At 38.0% G+C, this 22,614-nt stretch overlaps 1 protein-coding gene across 2 annotated transcripts in view; it reads right to left on the bottom strand.

Moving 5' to 3' along the window:
- The window catches only part of WDR70 (WD repeat domain 70), a 381,591-nt gene that overhangs the window by 18,025 nt on the left and 340,952 nt on the right, over positions 1 to 22,614 (bottom strand). For both annotated transcript variants that reach the window (XM_030813996.1, XM_030813997.1), the window contains exons 14-17: positions 16,910 to 17,010; positions 15,182 to 15,261; positions 13,067 to 13,183; positions 11,077 to 11,239 (exon numbers count right to left, since the gene is read on the bottom strand). In XM_030813996.1, coding sequence (XP_030669856.1) covers positions 11,077 to 11,239; positions 13,067 to 13,183; positions 15,182 to 15,261; positions 16,910 to 17,010 — 461 coding nt within the window. The remainder of the gene's footprint in view (positions 1 to 11,076; positions 11,240 to 13,066; positions 13,184 to 15,181; positions 15,262 to 16,909; positions 17,011 to 22,614) is intronic.

Raw genomic sequence — 22,614 nt, 5'->3', positions numbered from 1 at the left:
TTGTTATCATCACCAGTGGATATTGGTGAGTATATGTCATGTGTAGGCAGGCACATTTGTGGAATGTCTAATTGTGCTTTTCTGTGATAAAGCGAGGTACGGTAAATAAATCTTCATTTCATCACTGACAGAAGTCAATTGCAGTGAAGAAAAAAACCAACCAGACACACATTCTCAATTACAGTGACCTTTACTAAAAGATCCTTTTAAATATTAGCTTCCTTTCAAATACTTTGCTACTTGGCAGTAAACAGTATACTCTAGCAGGTGAACACAGGAGAAATAGCACTGCAATCCTAGCTAACAAATTACATGCCACAGACAGACAGTGCCATGAACTTAGTATGCAGCAAATGCAAGGTGACGAAATTGGGTGGAAGCAAAGAGATGATAGCAAAATGCAGCAGCAGAAAGGTGTGTATTAGGAAGAGAGTGCAGTCCTTTGGAAAGCTCATTAGGTTAGGGATCAAGAGAACTAATGTCTAGTTCTACTTTCAGTCATTGTTAATTGCAGATCTCTAAGCTGCAGCCTCCTCACAAGTAAAGTGAGGATATGACAATACCTGACCTACCTACCTTGCAGAGCTGCTATTATGCTAGCATGAATTCATTTGTAAACATAACTGAATCACCTCTAATGCAGAAAAATATCTTTAGATATTTTGAAAGTGAACAAAAACACTTTCAGCTTCAATTAATTCTTATTTAAAGAAAGGTGAAAATCTGAATGAATGATTGTCCAAGAAAATATTCATTACCAAGCAGCCTCAGAAGAGTCAGAAAACTCTGAATAGACTATTTGCCAGGAGGGGATGGAAAAGAGAGAAAAATTAAGCAATTACTACCCACCATCCACTCCACAAAAGCTTTCACATTTTACAGGTGAATTCTATCAAATCTTTATAAAATAGATAAGTTCAAATGTATTCAAAACAGTTTGAGGGTACATATCGAAAAGAAAAATATACAAAATTTTTAGGAAGCCAGTCTAACACCTTAGAAAGAATAAACTACAATCATATGACGGTCGTATCAAAGATGCCAGGATGGCTCAGTGTTAGGAAATCTAGTAATATAATTCATCCCATTCATAGACCGAAGTAGAAAAATTCCATGATCACTTTCATAGAGATGAAGGAATTCAGTAAAGTCCTCTTGTGTTCGCTGCATGGGATGCTCTTCCCCTAGGTATTTGCATGGCTCACTCCCTCATTCCACTCAGGTCAAGGGTAACTTTCATAGACCTTCTTCCCTGACCACTGTATCTAAAATAGCGCCCTTTCTCCGCCTGATTACTCTATGTCCCCCTTTTATCCCTCTTTTATCTATGTCCCCCTTTTATCTTTTTATAAAAGGGATATATCCCTCTTTTAGTTTTCTTCTTAGCATTATTACCATCTAATATTTATATATTTATTTAGTGTCTGTCTCTACTAGCATATAAGCTCCATAAAACAGCTGTATCCCTACAACTTAGAACAGTATCTAACACATAGCTGGTGTTCAGCAAATCTCTGTTGCATGAATAAATAAAGAATTGGATTCTTTCCTAACATCTTGTGTGTTTTCAAACATTATCACATTTTATGTGGAAATACCATTAGATTGAATAATACAAAACTGCTAATATTTGATTTTTTCACCTACAAAAAGGAAAATTTTGTAAGGTTTAACATAATAGAATCATTCCTATTAAAGTTCAGATTGAAAAAAGGATGTGCACTATCACTGATGTTATTTTAAATTGTTCTGGCAGTAGTCAATGCAATCAGATAAAAAGAAATAGTAGGTATAAAAATTGGAAAGGAGGAGGTAAATTTACTACTTGCATGTAATTTTATACCTGTATACCCCAAGCTAAGTGAATAAAAACTTATTTAAAACATATATAAGAAAATATAATAAACAGCTGGATACAAAACTAATATATATAAATAACACACATATATGTAGCTGCACAGTATTTCCATATACAAATAAGTTATAAATTTAGTGTAAGAAAAGACTCTATTTACAACAGCACAAAAAGATAAAATAAGTAAAAAATAAACTTAAAAGGAAATGTGACAGGTCTATGTGAAGAAAACTTAAAAGTACTACTGAGGGATATAGTGATGTTGACTAGAAAGACAACTCTGTTCTCGGTTTGAAAGAACCAATATTATAAATTCTATCTAAATTAATATGTACATATAACTCAAGTCTGCATCATTAATTTTTGAGGGGGAGATTACTAGATAACTTAATAAAGTCATGGAGACCTGCAAGAATAGACACATTCCCATAAGAATAAGGAGAACAGGTAGCCCTACAATAATGAAGACTGTTTGGTATTGATACTTGCAGAGCCAGACCAATTGACAGAACAGAACAGAGAACCCAGAAATTGATTAAAATTCATAAGTACATTAGGTATAATAAAGGTATCATTTCAATTTAATGAGGAAAATTAAATTATACAATAAAAAGTGCTAAAGCAACTGGTTAAACCAACTTGAAATAAGTAAATTAGAACTCTACTATGGTAGGTTGAAAAATGGTCCTCTCAAAAATACCTACTTTCAATCCTTGGAACCTGTGAATGCTCTCTCATTTGGTTAGTATCTTGAGATGAGGAGATAATCCTGGATTATCTTGGGTTGGCTCTAAATGCTACTGTAAGTATCCTTACAAGAGAGTAAAGGAGAAGACAAAGGAGAAGGCAATGTGAAGACTAGGCAACATTAAAGTGATGTGGCTATGAACCAAGGCATCAGGCAACCTCTAGAAGCTAGAAGAGGCATAGAATGAATTTTCCCCTGGAGTCTCTGTAGAAAGTACAATCCTGCCAACACCTTGACTTCAGACTTCTGGCCTCCAGAACTGTGACAGAATCAATTTCTACTTTTTAAGACACCAAATTTGTGGTAATTAATATAACAATTTCACTAAAATAATTCCAGGGGAATTGAAGACTTAACTCTAAAAAAAATCCATAAAAGTATTTAGTGGGAATATGAGAGAATTTCAAGACTAATCTTGGATGGGAGATGCCTTCCTAAATAAAACCCCAAAAGTGCACCCCTCACCCCATTTCTAAATCTCACCACATTAAAATAAATTTTTTACATGAGAAAAATGCCATAAACAAAGTAAAATAAAAAACGATTAACTGGGAGAAATATTTGCCATACATGATATACAAACGGTTAACCTCCTTAATATAAATAACTCTTACAAATCAGTAAGAAAAAGACAAATAGGCAAATGGGCAAAAGACATAAATAGTTCACAAGAAACAGGGTTTTAGGGGCTTTAAGAAAGCCCCTTTTAACATCTTTTCTCGAGAACAGATGCTAAAACATTATAAAAATGCAGGTGAAAACCACAAATTATACATTTTCACCTATCAGATTGGCAAAGATAAAAATTTCTGGAAGTTTTGCATGTGTGGGCAAATACCTATGTCCAAAGATACTAATTTCAGTATTGTTTATGAAAGAAAAAGGCTGAAAACAACATAACTGTCATTCAAGAGGGTTTAGTTTTTTATAAAAGTATAATATAGCCATATAACTGAATAGGTACATAAAGTAAAAATAATGAGCTAAATATGTCTGGCTGGATCTGGCCCAATCTTCCAATGTACACTAAGTAAAAAACAAAACCACAAATCAGCTTGTAAAACATGCTATATACCTGCATTTTTAAACAATGAATGTATTTACACATCTCTCTCTCTCTCAGAGGATATATAATAAATTGAGGCAGTTGGTATCTCTAAGTAGTAGAATGAAGGAACTGGGGGTTAAGTCAAATTTCCATTGTCTACCTTTAGTACCACTGGATTTCTTTTGTTTGTTTTTGCTGTGTGTATGTACTACTTTAAATCTCAGACATGAAAACCACATACTAAATTGAAGTTACTCCTTTATCAAAACAACTCGTTATTAGATGTCAGAACAATAACCTGGAAATTCTAAAGCCAGGCTCCTGGTATGGATTCTAGCAATGACTTGTTATCCAGCAGGTTTTAAAAGTTATCTTCTTGATGTTTCATTTTCTCCAGTGATAAGTTAGGTCTCCGACACCTTCTAATTATACACTGCTAATACTGCTATATTATACATTGCTAATATCAATGAATAATCAGCAAACAGTATTTATACCAATATTTTTGAAGACATCTCAATGATTTGTGTGTAAACATAGACACACATATTTGGAGCAGTTAGCCATTGAAATAACGTGCACCATGTTTAACAAAATTTAAACTATGACTGTTTTCTTGACAAATCTTCAGTATGTTTCTAAACAAGGTTTCTGAATTATGAAAAAAAATCCCTAATAATAATGAAAAATACTCCATTAAACACAGAAGTGTCAACACAGGCATAATCTATAAGTATATCTGACTGCCAATAATGTGTTGACATGGATTAGTTTATACACACATAAATACTATTCCAATGAACGCTAAAACATGCTATTTTGCTGGCCAGCCTTGATATGACCTCTTTGTTGTGATATTATCCAATTCACTGTTCAGAGATGTTCCATCTGTATTGTTTATTAATATAAATTGTGAACAACCACCATTGACATTACATAGTCTGCTCTGCTACAGTACATATAGCAGAGGACACAGTGCTTCCCCTCGACTGCCTCAAATCCTTTTAGCATTACTGGGCAATGTGCTTTCACTCACAGCAGGAGCACCTACCTAGGTATTGATGGCATGTATCTCAAAATAATAAGAGCTATCTATGACGAACCCACAGCCAATACCATACTGAACGGGCAAAAACTGGAAGCATTCCCTTTGAAAACTGGCACAAGACAGGGATGCCCTCTCTCACCACTCCTATTCAACAAAGTGTTGGAAGTTCTGGCCAGGGCAATCAGGCAGGAGAAGGAAATAAAGGGTATTCAATTAGGAAAAGAGGAAGTCAAATTGTCCCTGTTTGCAGATGACATGATTGTATATCTAGAAAACCCCATTGTCTCAGCCCAAAGTCTCCTTAAGCTGATAAGCAACTTCAGCAAAGTCTCAGGATACAAACTCAATGTACAAAAATCACAAGCATTCTTATACACCAGTAACAAGACAAACAGACAGCCAAATCATGAGTGAACTCCCATTCACAATTGCTTCAAAGTGAATAAAATAACTAGGAATCCAACTTACAAGGGACGTGAAGGACCTCTTCAAGGAGAACTATAAACCACTGCTCAATGAAACAAAAGAGGATACAAACAAATGGAAGAACATTCCATGCTCATGGGTTGGAAGAATCAATATCATGAAAATGGCCATACTGCCCAAGGTAATTTATAGATTCAATGCCATCCCCATCAAGCTACCAATGACTTTCTTCACAGAATTGGAAAAAACTACTTTAAAGTTCATATGGAACCAAAAAAGAGCCCACATCACCAAGTCAATCCTAAGCCAAAAGAACAAAGCTGGAGGCATCACGATACCTGACTTCAAACTATACTACAAGGCTACAGTAACCAAAAGAGCATGGTACTGGTACCAAAACAGAGACATAGATCAATGGAACAGAACAGAGCCCTCAGAAATAATGCTGCATATCTACAACTATCTGATCTTTGACAAACATGACAAAATCAAGCAATGGGATAAGGATTTCCTATTTAATAAATGGTGCTGGGAAAACTGGCTAGCCATATGTAGAAAGCTGAAACTGGATCCCTTCCTTACACCTTATACAAAAATCAATTCAAGATGGATTAAAGACTTACATATTAGACCTAAAACCATAAAAACCCTAGAAGAAAACTTAGGCAATACCATTCAGGACATAGGCGTGGGCAAGGACTTCATGTCTAAAACACCAAAAGCAATGGCAACAAAAGCCAAAATTGACAAATGGGATCGAATTAAACCAAAGAGCTTCTGCACAGCAAAAGAAACTACCATCAGAGTGAACAGGCAACCTACAAAATGGGAGAAAATTTTTGCAACCTACTCATCTGACAAAGGGCTAATATCCAGAATCTACAATGAACTCAAATTTACAAGAAAAAAACAAACAACCCCATCAAAAAGTGGGAGAAGGACATCAACAGACACTTCTCAAAAGAAGACATTTATGCAGCCAAAAAACACATGAAAAAATGCTCATCATCACTGGCCATCAGAGAAATGCAAATCAAAACCACAATGAGATACCATCTCACACCAGTTAGAATGGCCATCATTAAAAAGTCAGGAAACAACAGGTGCTGGAGAGGATGTGGAGAAATAGGAACACTTTTACACTGTTGGTGGGACTGTAAACTAGTTCAACCATTGTGGAAGTCAGTGTGGCGATTCCTCAGGGATCTAGAACTAGAAATACCATTTGACCCAGCCATCCCATTACTGGGTATATACCCAAAGGACTATCAATCATGCTGCTATAAAGACACATGCACACGTATGTTTATTGTGGCACTATTCACAATAGCAAAGACTTGGAACCAACCCAAATGTCCAACAATGATAGACTGGATTAAGAAAATGTGGCACATATATACCATGGAATACTATGCAGCCATAAAAAATGATGAGTTCATGTCCTTTGTAGGGACATGGATGAAACTGGAAACCATCATTCTCAGTAAACTATTGCAAGGACAAAAAACCAAACACCACATGTTCTCACTCATAGGTGGGAATTGAACAATGAGAACACATGGACACAGGAAGTGGAATGTCACACTCTGGGGACTGTTGTGGGGTGGGGGGAGGGGGGAGGGACAGCATTAGGAGATATACCTAATGCTAAATGATGAGTTAATGGGTAGAGCACACCAACATGGCACATGGATACATATGTAACAAACCTGCACATTGTGCACATGTACCCTAAAACTTAAAGTATAATAATAATAATAATAATAAAGAAAAAATAAAATAAAATAAAATGCTGGAGAGCTGACAGTGCCTGAAGTGTCTTTCCCAATCCCATCTCCAACCATCACCAATGACCAACAAATAAGGGAGTATAAATACTCTAGCTGCCATGGCCCTGACCAGGACAACTCTGACCACAGTCTCCAGGGTTACCCTGCAGGATTAAGCCAAAGCGACCCTCCCTGGAACTTGGCTTGATACTGCACACTTGATGGCTTCATGACACATCTCTACTCCCCTACTGATTTTCTCTGGGAACATATCCTAATAATTCACCTTCATGTAAATCTTTATCCCAGGGCCTGCTTCTAAGGAATGCATGCTAAGATGATGTGTTTTTATTTGAGGCAAATAGCTCCTAATAATGAGTAGACAGAGGACTGGTAGCAGCATAAAGACTGAGTTGGTTAATAAAAGGCTTTTTCCAGCATTAATGTTTTAAAAAGTAATCAGCATCCACTTTTCTCACAATTAAAGAGAAAACTTCAGGAATACATAAAGACATCAAGAAAAAAACTTGAATATACCTCCAACAATACAAAAATACACGTCTGTAAGTCTATTCACTATAGCATTGTTAGTACTTACAAAATACTGAAACAACCTAAATATCCATACATAGAAGAATGGTTGAATTAACTATGATAAATTCGTACAACAGAGTACTATGCAACTATGAAAATCAATGACAGTGAGCTCTATGAACTGATGTAGAGTGATTTCTAGGGCATACCTCTATGTGAAAAAGAAGCAAAGCCAAAAAAAAGCAAATCAATATGACTTAATTTATATCAAGTTATACACCAAAATATATACAAATCTTTAAATCCATCATACCTCAATAAAGATGGGGGGATGAAAAGAAGCTAAAATCCTAAACTGATCAATTCAAATTTCAAAAATGGCATAAGAAAAAAAGTTGCTGACATATTTATAAATAGTATTCCCAAAGTTCATTTAAAGTTAAATTTCATACTAAAATGTTAATGAAGAAACATTTAGATAACCAACTACTTTGTGGATAATCACAGATTAGCAGTAATTTTGTGATAAAAGTTGGTTGTGGGTAGTATTTGTATATTAAAAATGGTGACATTTTACTCTATACATGTGTTCATATGTTGTAATTACACTTCGCCAAAGATTTTCAAATGGAACTTAGACCAAAAGAGAAAAAAAGATGATTTACATTATGCTACCCTTCATGTAGGAAATACCGGGATGCAAGATGATACTTACATATCTGCTCAAGAAATACACAAAAGATACACCAGGAACTAAAGAGATTATTTAGCTACAAGGGGTGGGGATAGGAAAGGGACTGAAAAAAAGGAGGACTGGGAATAGGAAAAGGGAGCAGGAATGAAGAGGAAGAGACATTTCTCTAAGCAAATCTATTTTAAAGCTCTGACTCCTAGAACCATAGTAATATTTCACACACTCCAAAAAATAAACAGAATGTGAAGAAAACCCAAAAAAGGGAAATAAACACTAAAAAATGAACCTAACTGCATTTCAAATGGCTAACATAGCCACAATCACTGGGGTGGTGAAGAAAGTATACTTTAAAGCTAAAGACAAGAAGAACTGTAAACAAACTATGCCATGTAGATAGGAAAAGTGATTCTTACAGTGATAATGGGTTAGCAATTCTAAAACTAGTTAATGTATATGCCAGAACTGAACAAATAAGAGCTGGGTTTCTCATTAATGGAGAAAGAAGTTACAAATACAGAAAGGGGAAAAGTTAGGGAACCTGTGGTACAGGACTGAAATCAGAAACATCAATTCAAACTCATGGTTTTACAAATATAACTACAGATTGATACATTCAGAAACACAGATGTGTGTAGATGGGTAGCTTAGTATGCATACCTGTATTTCCTAGCTTTGTCAGCAGAGAGGACCTAGAAGCAATGGCACTGTAGTAGCAAGGAGCACATCCAGCACACAGCCTTTCGTTTCTAACCACCATTCTCCAACAAAAGGAGCCACGGCTCTTTGGAGAAGTGGTCGATTCCAGAATGGGGGTAAGAAAAACAAAGATGAGTCTGTAACATCTTGTGGTGCCAGAAAGTAAGGAAGTACTAAAAAAATATATAGGCGCTTGAGAAAGATGCCAGGAACCATTCTGAAGGAGCTTCTATTGGCCAAAGCTGGAACAATTTGAGCAACCAACTAAATGATAGTATTGGAATTTATCTCACAGAATAAAGTAAGAGACCATACCAATATTTTAAAAATACTTGAAAAATAAATAAATGTGGGAGAAGGAACAACTTTTCCTCTAGGTAGAATTCCAATTAATAAACACAGAAGAATAGAGGAGGGAAACAGAAATCACTCTTAGGCAAACACCATAGTAATAATTTTTACAGGCAAATTCATTCATGGTTGATAAAATTAGACAGCAAAATTGAGGAGAAACAGGAATTGCATAGTCTTAAAATATCACTCCCAAGAAGTTTATCAACCGAAAATAGAATGAAAGCAACTTTACAGTGGAGAAACTTGGCAAATATAACCTTAAGCAAGTGGCCAAATTTAGCATCACCAGTAATAAGACATCCACTGAGAAGGACACAACATCTCTCTTGTGTTATTTTTGCCAAACATGCATGGTCTCATTCCAAACATAAGAAAATATCAAGCAAACCCCAACTGAGGGAAAGTGTACACAATAACTGACCAGTATTCATTAAAAGCATCAAAATCATGAAACATAGGAAAGGTAACTGTTATGATGGGAGGAGACTAAGTACAATGTGGGACCCTGGAACAGAGAAAGAACATGAGTGAAAAACTGGCAAAAACTAACTAAGGTCTATAGTTTAGTTAATAGTTTTGTTTTTTTTGTTTGTTTTTTTTTGGAGGCAGGGTCTTACTCTGTCACCCAGGCTAGAGTGCAGTGGTGTGATCCTGGCTCACTGCAACCTCCGCCTCCTGGGTTCAAGCAATTCTCCTGCCTCAGCCTCCTGAGTAGCTGGGACTACAGGCGCACGCCACCACACCTGGCTAATTTTTGTGTTTTTAGTAGAGATGGGCTTTCACCATGTTGGCTAGGCTGGTTTTGAACTCCTGATCTCAAGTGACCTGCCTGCCTCAGCCTCCCAAAGTGTCGGGATTATAAGCATGAGCTAATGCACCTGGCCTAGTTAATAGCATTATACTAATGTTAGTTTTACAGTTTTGATAATTAATTGTACTAAGATTACATAAAGTGTTAAATTAGGAGGAAGTTGGGTGAATAATATATATGTACTCTCTGTACTATTTCTGCAACTTTCCTAAAAATCTAAAATTAAATTTAAAAAGTTTAAAAATTTAGAAACTGAAAATTCTGGCCAGGTGCAGTGGCTCATGCCCGTAATCCCAGCACTTTGGGAGTCTGAGGTGGGAGGACTGCTTGAGACCAGAAGTTCAAGACCAGCCTGGGCAACAGAGTAAGACACTATCTCTACAAAAAATTAAAACATTAGCTGGGTGTGGCAGTGCATGCTTGTCGTGCTAGCTACCCAGGAGGCTGAGGAAGGAGAATCCTTTGAGCCCAGGAGTTTGAGGTTACAGGGAGCTATGATCGTGCCACTGTACTCCAGCATGGGCAACAGAGCAAGATCCCGACTCTAAATAAATAAATAAAAATAAAAACGGAAAATTCTATAATAGTACCTATCTTTAATGTAAATGTAGCCAGTTTGATGGCTTTAGGAACTGCTACCTATTCATCCATGCTAAGCTATCTGAGGGAATATGAACAGGCAGGATCTACTCTGCAGTGTTACTTACATATACAGCTCTATAAATAAAAGTGAGTTCATAATAACAGACCTACAAACTGCTTCATTTACTTTTAACCCTCCTCAACTAAGATAATGCACATAAGCAGTGATTTGTTTGTTGTTTCTTTTAATCATAGGCAGGATGGGCTTCACATAATGGTTTATACTATGCTACAACTCTGATGGAACGGGCCTAGTTTTAAAATTCATGATTTTAGAGTCTTATGATACATACAAATGCCTAGGTTTAAAGACCATGAATATCTGGCCTATTTTTCATATCTAAGTAGGAAATAAGAAACAGAGAAGTTAGAACTCAAAAACAACATTGTTATGTTCTCCCCAATTCATTAAACATAACAATTTTCCTGTTTTAAAAAGCTATATTCTCACTTGGAATATGCTGGAGAAACCCAATATGGGTTGTCTTCTGCTGCTTTGGCATGACGCAAAATGGCTTCCCGAGGATTACTGTCATCAGTCTTGTCCAAAGCAATGTTCTTCACAATATAGGAAGAGAGAGTGCCCCCGTGGGTTCCAACTCGGCCACCACGACCTGTTGCAAAAGAAAAAAAATCAAATTAGAAACTGAATGAGCATGAGGATACATAGGTATATCTGTGTACACTGTACTTATCTGAGCACAAATCTCAAGAGTACTTGAGTATCATCCTATCAGCTTAGATTTATGACAATCAGAACCAAAGTAAGAGATCAGCAAACCTCAACTTCCCCATAGCACTTTTAAATAGGAAGAGATTTTTTTGTTATGTCTCAGTTGCTTAACTTACAGAATGATACCAATACAGAAAAAATTACAGACAGTTTGCCATCTATATGCTTTAAAATGTTCCTCTGGCATCAACATTTAGGATTCAATTAATAAAAATAAACAATATTCATTAGATGCTATTTAAATAAACATATCTTAGGGCTTGGCATCTTCCAAGTCCCTTACAGGTACTTTGCTGAGTATTACAAGAGAAAACAAATAAGCTGAACACACTGATTCATGTTGCTCTGCTGTACTATAATCTCCCTATGAAATAGGAACCTCTTTAAGGGCAGGGATTTGTTCCCCACTAGATCTCTGGCAGCTAGTATAGTGACTGGTACTCAGAAAGATGTAGGACTTTTTAGGAAGATAAAATAAACATATGAAAAGCCAAATAACACTAAAAGATTAATTTCATAAATCAAGATAAGAAGAAACTAAATGAGGCAGGAAATAATTAACTGTGAGATAATTTGTATGGCCAGTAACTATTATGGCACTTAGAGGAAGATAGCACTTCAGGCTCAGGTGGTTGAACAGGTCTTTATGAAAGAGATGATCCAATTTGTGAAAGCTCAGGAGGTAAAGAAGGTTATTTTCAATAAGCAGAATGGGTTCAGTACAAAAATGCAGAAAGAAGAAAGTTCAATGGGTATTTGGGGCAGGACTGAACCAACAGTAATCTCAAAAGATCAGAGAAGGAAAGAAGTAAGGTGTAAAGCTACAGGGGTAGATTTGATTTGGACTGTACAGAACCTTGAATCTCTGGAAAGATAATTGGACAGTGGGAAGCTTATGAAGGTTTGGAGGCTGTAGCAACATGAAAAGCTAATGGAGTTAGGGATTAAAGCTGTGTATAAGACAGAAGTGAGGTGGGAGAAAGGGAGTGACTTGAGACTAAGGTGCATAGTTAGAAGGGTTCACAATACTCCAAGAAAGAATCTTTTTTGGAAACTTTAGTAGGATGGTGTTAGAAAAAAATGAAAAAAAAATAATTAAGATAGATATGGAAAATGTTTTCTATGCTGAAGGAGCAGACCAAATAGAAACTACACAGATGATAACTGAAAATGAAATTCTAGTGAAGGTACGTGCTATACTATTAGCCAGCGCTGCTTGGCTTTCTTCTGGTACCTACTTCTTAAAAACTCTATAAAGACATTTATTCATCTTCTAGTGTTATCAACACAAATCTAAATGATGGCCACATTCGGCCTTGTGTGAAACCTAATCCAGCCTGGATTCTGGTCAAAGTGCCCAGTGTTGTACATTAAGCCAATATTGAGAGCAGTGGTTTTAACACTGGGTTCCAAGATCCACTGAGCCCCCGAGTTCCCGAGGCCAGCTAGGAAAACTCTAGTTGGAGACCAAGCAGAAAGGGCCCGTCTTCCTCCCTACTTCAGTATAGAAGCTCGATTTTTATCAGCTTTATGTATCTGGATTCTGCATCAGCTCTTCTGTTACTAAAAAGAAAACATTTTTAAAACACTAGTAAAATCTCTCTGAAGACAAAGAAGCATCCAGGCTCAAAAGACCTTCCCAATTTTATATCAATTACCCCACCCTGCCTCTGAACCCCTTCTGCAGATCACTAGCTGGATCAGTCACCTGGGCCTGCTACAGGAGGTTCAGGTTTATGCGACTTCAGGGGATCCAGTCTGTCCTTCTCCAGCTGTTTCCTTGTACTCCGTTGGCGGGGCTCACGGAACATAGGCAAGGCATGAGCTACAAGAAGTCACATTTGAAAAATTTCATTATAATAATAACCTTTCCATCCAAAAACATAGCTAAAGCATGACTAACTGAAAGATGAAATGGAAGTCATAATGACAGCCTTGATCTAATAATAAAAGACAGTCTTACTGTAACCAATTAGCCAATTTTGCTCAAGACCAGACTCATTGCTCACCTCTCCTGGCAGCTAACAGCACTCAGGAAATACTGTCAAATATTGTCACGGAAACATCGGTGAGGCTCCCCATCTCCCAAACCATGGGTAGCAGTTAAAACTTAATTACTGTGGTTTTGAAAAGAAACACATATTGGGACTGCCTCTTATTTTTTCTTACAGGACCCAAATGTGAATAATGCCAACAGCTTGCTGTCAGCCCTGAAGTTTCCTCAGATGTCTCATAAACACTGGAATCACTTCACACATTTCTGAAATGTGACCACCTCTAGGAGTTGACAACACTGAGTAACCGGAAGGGAGGAACACTTATCCCACTGAAACTGGGATAAAGGTTGTCATGAATGCAAGGGGTGCCTAAATCTCTTGGCATGGGGACTTAATGGGGCCTTATCCCTCCTGCTATATGGTAGCAAAATAAGAAAACAAAAACCAAAGTAATATGTGTTCAATTGCTGTTACTGTTTACTCAATGTCAAAATTAAATTTCAGAATATAAAAGATTATAAGAATTTAAAAAGGAAAACAGTATGATATTCTAGGGGAAAAGGAAAGAGTTATTAGGGGAAGTACTAAATAACTCTCTTTTTTTGCCCTAGAAAAGTACCAGCACAGTTTCTTCTGACTCTTATATGCAGATTAAAACCCTTTTAAAAGAAACTTTTCCCAGGGCACCAGGGGAAGGAAGGGAAAGGTTAAAGGGAATGTATAATATCAATAAAATGTCTATAACACCTCAAAACCTCTTCCAGTATTCCCTCCTACCTTCTACCTATACTGCCAACTGGGGCCAGACCATATCACTCGCCAGTAAAACATGCCTGCCTTGAGTCAGGGGAGCTGAGAAACATAGCCACCCGTCACTCAGTTGGGCAACACAACACAACAGTATTTTTAGGAGGGGGAAAAATAGCTTTTCACTTCAAACGACTGGAGGAATTTAAGTAGGCCGCATGTAATTACATGAGCTAGACTGGTTATGACACTAACTTTAACACTTCTACTCTTGCAAAAAGTGTCATGGGATCTCTTTACTGGTCATAAGCTCCAAGGGACTTGGTCTCATATGAGACCCACCGCCAGTGAGAAAACCCAGCAGTACAGCGCCCCCTGGGCTCCAGACTGAGTCACTGATAAAGTCCACAGGGCCATCCGCTAATGATAATCGCTGTAGCATCCATTCTTTCTTTCCTAGCTGTCACCTGTTGCAGGTTTGAGATTGTGGCTCTGGGAACACACATCTGCCAGATTAATGAGGTTGTGTGACATACGTGAGAGAAACCACTCTGCCCTAGTAAGCTTTCTACTCATACCCCACGTAGTTAATTTTATATACAAATTCCTGTGGATCAGTCTAGCACATGGTCACAGAATTTCAGAGAAAGCTGGAAAAGACTCTTCCTCTGGTCGCCGCACTCTCCTGCTTAAAAGTTAAGTTGTTCAACGTCACATTGCCAGTCAGTGGTGGAACTGGACAAACCCAGGCCTCCTGATTCCAAGACCAGCACTCTTTCTTGTTTATACTTGGAACAGACTGTTACTCTTGAAAAAACTGCTAAAAAGTAATGTATTGGGCTCAAACAGGCTTTTCCCTTTTGGGTTGAAAGCTGCATAAAATAACCCTGTCCCTGTGATGAGTCACAGAAGCCAAAGAGGTTAGCTGTTACATGACTCGTAGTCCTATCCACATGAATGGGCAATTTTGTAATATATGCCTGAATTCTGAGGGCTTTCTCTGTCTCTAAAGCTATGCAATCAAAACCACATGAGAGTAGAAGAGAGATGCATGATTGAGAGGCATGTTAACGACTTACGGGTGATGATGTAGTCCTGAGTTAGAGTCTCAGCTTGTTTTGCCTTCCGCTGGGTTTTAACCACACATAATTTTGCTCCCCTAAGGGGTGTAAAAGCAAATTATTTTCTTTACTTGGTCTTAGAAACAGAAAATTTCATGTTGAAAACATGAGATACTTTCAGGAACATACTCTGTGCATGCACTCCATCTACACAAGTCCTTGACTTTCTGAGGGATGGCAACAGATGGGCTCTCAGTGATAAAAGCTTAAACTTATGGAAAAGCAAGTCTGTCAGTCAGTGGTTATTACCAAGCAAGAGGGTTGGAGAGGTAACAGGGCAACAGGACACAAGTTTACAAAACCTATAGGAATAATGTGAAATTTTAAGATCTTAAATAATAAAATTACCCAACCTTTCCCTCTAAAGGTCACAGGGTTAAAATTTTAGTTTATGTCTCAGACGAAAGCAACCTGGGTGGTCTACACCCCAAATGGCATATGTCCACTTTTCAAATACAAGAGTACAAGTGTCTGGAACTGAGTTGGCTTGGCAGTGTTGCCGAGGGGCTATGGCCCAAGAATGTGTGGGATTAACCAAAAATGTGCTTAGAACGTTGCACTTCTCCTTAGTAGTACAGAGTTAGCCTTTTCAAGAGAAGCAAATACAAATAAGTACATTTCTTAAAGCAAAGTTTCCACAGAAAGTGCCTTCTAAATGGGTGCTATCAAATGAGGCTCATCATTTTCTCAATTGAAACAGACTCCCATCCTAAGTACATTAGCATTTTTAATTTCTTTTTTAAAAAACAAATAAAATCCTATTTGTTTTCAAATACCATAAATATACTTTATTGTATAAGGCCAGGATTCCAACTCTAGTCCAGGAAGCTCTGAAGGAAGACGGGGCTGTCTGCTTCTATTCAGAGCAAAATTATGGCCAATGAATATTCATTAATAGAGGGTGGCTTTCCTTTCCTCAAAGGATGTGGGACCTTAAAACAGGTTTATATGGGACCCCAGTAAATTTCACATGTGAATTTTAATGCTAGTTAACCAAGTCTTACTCTAAAGAAAGAGCTAATCAGTCACTGTACTTTAAGAGAGAGAAACAAAACCATCTTTTCTGGGTGATGACACATATCCATCTTCGTGCCTAAGCAAAATGGAAATAACTGAGGAACTGACTGAACCTCTAGTTACGTTTTCAGACTTTTGAAATACAGTGGTATGCTTAAGTTTGAAACTTGGGTGGGCATGGGGGTGGAGGGGAAATGTATCTGTGCTGTCCCTTTCTGCGGACAGAGAATAATCTTGCCAAACATCCTAACCAGTAACTGCTAGAAGCCAAAAAGGAAGAAGCAAAATGGACGAGCCGATTCCATTTCCTGTAAGTGGTTAGTTCCCTGCTTTGTTAAATCTGTTACATGTATCACTGCTAATGCCTCTGTCCAGGGTGGTATGCAAAGTGGGCAGAACGTTTTTTCCCCCTTGCACTCAACATTTCAGCTAAACAACTGCAAATCCCCAGGAAACTTTCGCTTTGAATTCAGTGTGGATCAAGGGCGATATTCAAATCCTTTTTAAAGCACAATACCAGAAATTTGAGGCTTTACTTTGTGCCAGCTGCATTTTCTAAATGGGTGGATCTCCATCAAAGTGGGAAATAAATAAAAGCTGGGGGTGGGAGGGAAATCCCTCCCCCCAGTTGTTGTCATCCATCTAAAACAGGCAATACTTATGAAATACCTCTGACTCTTGTTGGGGTCGTAATAGACTTTAGCCAATCCATTTCCAGTTCCAACCATGATCTGGTTCAGCTTTGGATGCCACAGGCAGCGAACAACACTCTGCAAAGGAAAAGCGCAGTGGTTGACTAAAGAGGCCAGATAAAAAGGGAAACAATCCTGCTGGTACTTTGATGGCTAGTCTGCTATATCAAATATCATCCTGATGGTTTACCTCTAACTTTCAGACATTTTCTTCTAAACCATAAAGTTGTGTTCCTGAAGTAAAATTCCATTCCATCACTTATTATCTGGGTGATACTCCATAAAAATAAAAAAGATGCTCTCTTCCTGACATTATCTCCCTTTCTGGACAGCCTTGAAACCACAAAATTAGGTTTCCCAGGTCCATTACCATGTGAGGCTGGCATCATGGAATGCTAAATCCACATAACTCAGTTACACTTACCACTGAAGCAGATTTCATGCTCTTACACACATACAATATGTCCCTCTGGACAGCAGATTGAGACCAGGTGGTTATTGTTTTTAGTTCACAAAGATCCAAATCTCATAAAGCTTTTTCAGAAACAACACACATTTGTAGGCATTTAATAATGTCTCCCTATCTATGAGATAAAACAGCAGGACAACAGCAGAAGTAAAACAGAGATACAGAATACAAAGACTTGACATTAACCTGAATGAAAAGCTGTTTAAGAGAAGGTTCACTGGAAGTTATGATCCTATGAATTCATTACTGGTAAGGAAAATAAGTGGTGCTCTGGGGCTGAAAAGAACCACAAGTTCTCAGTGAGAACTACAGCCTGTTTTTAATTTTTGTCTGTGGTAAGAGGGCAGAGGTGGGAGGGATAGCATGGATAGAATTAAAGGGAAAAAAGATGAAGCTAATGTTGGTAAACAGAAACCCCATGTACTAGGTTCTATAGAACTCACTCTGATAGAACAAGATATGAGTGGAAGCATTAATTCAATGTTTATTAATAATCTATCACTTGCCAAACTATATATAGGGACTAAAGGGGAAAAGGGTATGATTAGATATTAGCATTTTATAGTTCTAGTGGTAAAATGAAAATCATGACTACGTCTCCTAAATCTACTTTGGGCTGAATTTCTTTGGTTCCTTGTCTCTAATCATTCCACTCTTTTGTTAAGACAGAATATCTTGAAATCTCTGAGATCCTTTTTGATAGAATATTGACTCCCAGCTGGGCATGGTGGCACGCGCCTGTAGTCCCAGCTACTCAGGAGGCTGAGGCAGGAAGAGCGCTTGAGCCTAGGACTTTGAGCCTTCAGTGAGCTATGATTGTGCCACTGCATTCCAGCCTAGGTGACACAGTGAGACTCTGTCTCTTAAAAAAAAAAAAAAAAAAGAAAAGAAAAAAAGAAAGAAATAAAAATTCTGACTCCCATGTGAATGGCAAAAAAATAGGCCCAAAAAAAATAGGTAAATGGCTACAAACCCTTACCTGAGATTCCAGAGGAACTAAGGAGAAAGCTGAAAAGAGTCTACAAGACTTTTATTTAATTCATATCTGATTTAACAGACTTACTCTACAAGAGTGGTTCTTAATCTATGTACCACTGAAGAGGATTGGGATATTGTACAGAGAAAATCAAATCAGAATGGCTGTGTTTTCCCCATCGGTTGGGGGGGAAATTAAGTTAAAGGGGCAGGTTTTCACAATTTTAGGCTTGCTTTCCACAATTTTTCTCAAATCTATGGTGTCTGCTACCCAGGCTAGCAAGTGCTAAAAGATGATAAAACAAATATAATAGTGAGTAAATATTAACAGAAAAACTTGAAAAAATAAGATATATTTAATTTGATAGTTTGGGTATTTTTTGGGGTGGGGGTTGTTGTTGCTTTGTACCTATGCTTGTAAAACCTAGTTTATAATACATACATATAAAAGCCACATTTTCTCCTAATAAAATTGCTCCTGGTTGGGAAGATGTAATTAAGTATATCAATAGCTCATGGTCTACAAAGTGCAGCTTCTAGGTGCTCCACCACTGAGACTAATTTGAGATAGACCACTGGAAATTCCCAGATGGTCACAGCCAGGTATATGGAAACATGAGGAGAGTCACAAACATAACTTCATCAAGTCATGTTTATGAAACCCTATCTAGAAGAAATCCATCTGAGCCAAGACTCATCTCTTTTAGTCTTTGCTTAAATGTCATTGCTATTCAAACCACTCAATTTAAAACTGTGTCCCAGAACTCCCCTTACTCTGCTTTTCTTTTTTTATAGCATGTATCATCTTTTAATATAAACTTATTTATTAATGATGCTGATTGTCTGCCTTCCCCACTAGAACACATATTTCATGGGCAAAGATCTCAGTCAGTTTTGTTTGGCAACATATCACAAGTGCCTAGATTAGTGTCTGGTGCTCAAAAAATGTTCACCAAAGGAATGAATTAAAAGCTACAGTTCACCCATGCCTAAATGGATTGCTTTGCTAGGTAGAGCTGGAGACAATTTTCAAATTAAAATCATTACTCCATGAGGAATAATTTGATTTCCTCATTATTATACTCAGGTATCCTACAAATGTAGCAGGGTTAGATTCCTCCTAATGTGGTCCTAGAGAGAGAGAATGTACATGAATCACAGAATAATGAAAGGGGCTGTCAAAGGCTTTCAGAAATCTCAGCCACCCATAAATGGCCCAGGACAATATTAAGGGCATAGTATTAGAGTTATTTCTCTTTCTTGGTTCTCTAGAGGTCTGGCTCAGCAGTCTAAGATTACTAGTTCTCAAATATGTTTTCAAGTGAGCAGGGTGCAGAATTGGAAAAGATCCACAATGTAGGCCTGATAAATTCCAAGACATCCAGCCAAACAGGCAGTTTCCAGGGGCAGCAGGTTACTGTTACTCTCTCCCTCTTCACTGAGGGTGTAAATGTTAGAGAGAAGCAACTGCCCAAGCCAACAGACCAAGGTCCGACTGCTTTCCAGGGAGTCCAAGGACACCTCACCTCTATTCCTGTTCACATCCTGTACCCTCCAGAGCCTTTACACACATATAGCTGGTTAGTATACGTTCTAACGGAGAAGCATATTTACCCTCCTTTCACGCCGAAACAGGGAGAGGCAAATAAGACCCCTTAAACTAAACAGTCATTCCAGAGCCCCATGCTCTGTGGCAATGAGTCACCAAAGCAGCAAATGAGAGGCCAGTGAGCAATCTGACTTAGGCAGAGGATACTTAAGGCTCAATTACCCTAAGACCAGTTATTAATCAAATACTACAAGGATTCTAAAACACGAAATGAAGAAACAAAATTTAAAGCCAAAGGTGGGTGGGCCTTTTTTGTTTATTAATATTTATTGTGTGTGTTTAGCTAACCTTTGTAAACTTTGCAGCTAATGCGGCTCCACACTTTATCCTGTCAAGGAAATGCATCTTATAGCAGAGAGCTGGCTACCTGCCAAACCAAACAATCTCTGAGACTGCAGCAGGGCTGGGAAGCAAGCTGAGCTGCCACGCTGCTAACTTGTCAAACATACATACCAGCTTTGCTTAACAACAATGCGACACGTGCCTGCTAGAAGCCTAAGGAACCAACATCAGAAGACAGATGAGCTATAAATGCTTAGAAAGAGTACAATCCCTCGATCAACCAACCACCCCAAACTTTCTTCATCCTGTTCTTGAAGAAGTGCTTCTTTACTGGGAGTGTGACACATTCAGACCTACGGATTTACTGAGAAATGCAGCAAATAAAGCATAGAGGGCATATTTGAATAAAAGGACCAGAGAACCAGGAAGGAACATCAAGACATGAGATCTACAGAATCAAAGAGAAAGCCCTCACATTGTATCATGAGATTCCAATGGCAGAAGGCCACTGCAGTGCAAAGAACTAGGTTCTGAAATTAATCTGCATATTTTAATAAACTTATTTGCTTAATGAAATTGACAAAGTGTTTTATTCTTACACTAATCTACTTCATTTCCTAAAACATGTGGGTTCACTAATGGCTTCCTCTAGCTGCCGAAGCTGAACTATACATTTCAGCACAAAATGAAGCTTATTCTTTTAAACCAAAGCCCATTTTCATTTTAACCCTTTAATTTGGTAGTGGAGGGTAACCACAAATTTGCCCAAAAATAAGAGACAAGAACTGGAATAGGAGACCGTAAGCATGACTAGAAGGAGTTACAAGACCTTAATGTGCTCACCAGAGAGATTTTTTTCTTCTCTGCAGAAAGCAAAGAAAAAAGAGAGGGGTAGGCCAGGGAGAAAGAGAGCACGATGTCGACCTAGCAGTGTCAAAATTCCAAAATAGGAATTTTGGAATTACCCCTTAGCAAAAGTGAAAAGACCACAAAAATTTCCAAATAATTTATTTCTGTGGGTTTTTTTTGTTTACTTTTAGAGGAACCAGGGAAGCAAAGAAGGGGAGGAGGAGAAGGAAACCAAAGAGAGAAATGATTTACATTTTAGGACATGGTAGAAAGGGAATTATTAGGTACTGGAACTTTATATTATTTAATATAATTGAGTCCTCACAACTACTACAAAATTAATAATCTCATCCCATCTCACAGATGAAGAAACCGAGGCTGTAGAGAGTGGTAACTTTCCCAAGGTCACATAATAACTTGCACATAGAGGAGCTGGGTCAATAAGCAGGTTTCTCCAACTCCACTGTTCATTCCCTTACTACTTAACCATGCAAAGCCCTATTTGGAAAGATGGGGCAGAAAGAAGGTAGCCGACAGTTAATCATATCCAAACCCACCTAACCCAGGAGAAACCTTAGAAAGTTTGTATTAAAAAGGAGATATTGGCCAGGCGCGGTGGCTCACGCTTGTAATCCCAGCACTTTGGGAGGCCGAGGAGGGCGGATCACGAGGTCAGGAGATCGAGACCACGGTGAAACCCCGTCTCTACTAAAAATACAAAAAAATTAGCCGGGCGTGGTGGCGGGCGCCTGTAGTCCCAGCTACTCGGAGAGGCTGAGGCAGGAGAATGGCGTGAACCCGGGAGGCGGAGCTTGCAGTAAGCCGAGATTGCACCACTGCACTCCAGCCTGGGCGACAGAGTGAGACTCCGTCTCAAAAAAAAAAAAAAAAAGGAGATATTACTAAAATCATTTTTTTAAAAAAGCCCACTAGTTCCCAGTTCACAAATGTTACTATAAAAGAAATCGATGCCTGCATAACATCTTAGGGATCTGCAATGCACATATCTAAACACCGCCCTTATTCTACATGCTAAAAGAAAGCCAACAGCCTTCATAACTTTATACCTTAAACATGATTATGTTGAAACCCCATTTCCGGATCCTCCACAGCTGCTGACCCATACTGTAAACCAAACTCCATCTGGTTTTCTCACGTTTGGTTTTTGTCATATAGTACAAGAACGGATAAGCTAATGCAGTGATTCCCTGAACAAGCATTTTTCACAATTTTCAAATGAAAAGCCTGACACCTGTCCATGACGGAGTCTGTCACACAATTTTGCAGACTTGTATAGAGGCAGTCTTAGAGTTACAGACATCCTTGGGACTATCCAATACATTTGAATGAGTGTGTGTGTGTGTGTGTGTGTGTGTGCAGATTCCAGACACTAAGAAAGAAGATCAAGATGTGAACCCAAAGCAAATAAAAAGAAAACAGATAAAAACAAAAAAATACTGGAGAAAGAACTTTCTTTAGACTTCCACAAGCCCAAGAT

The sequence above is a fragment of the Nomascus leucogenys genome, chromosome 6 (assembly GCF_006542625.1).
Source record: "Nomascus leucogenys isolate Asia chromosome 6, Asia_NLE_v1, whole genome shotgun sequence".
NCBI classification, from domain to species: Eukaryota; Metazoa; Chordata; class Mammalia; order Primates; family Hylobatidae; genus Nomascus; species Nomascus leucogenys.
Note: the sequence above shows the minus strand (reverse complement) of the source record. Positions and strands in the feature narration are given on the sequence as shown.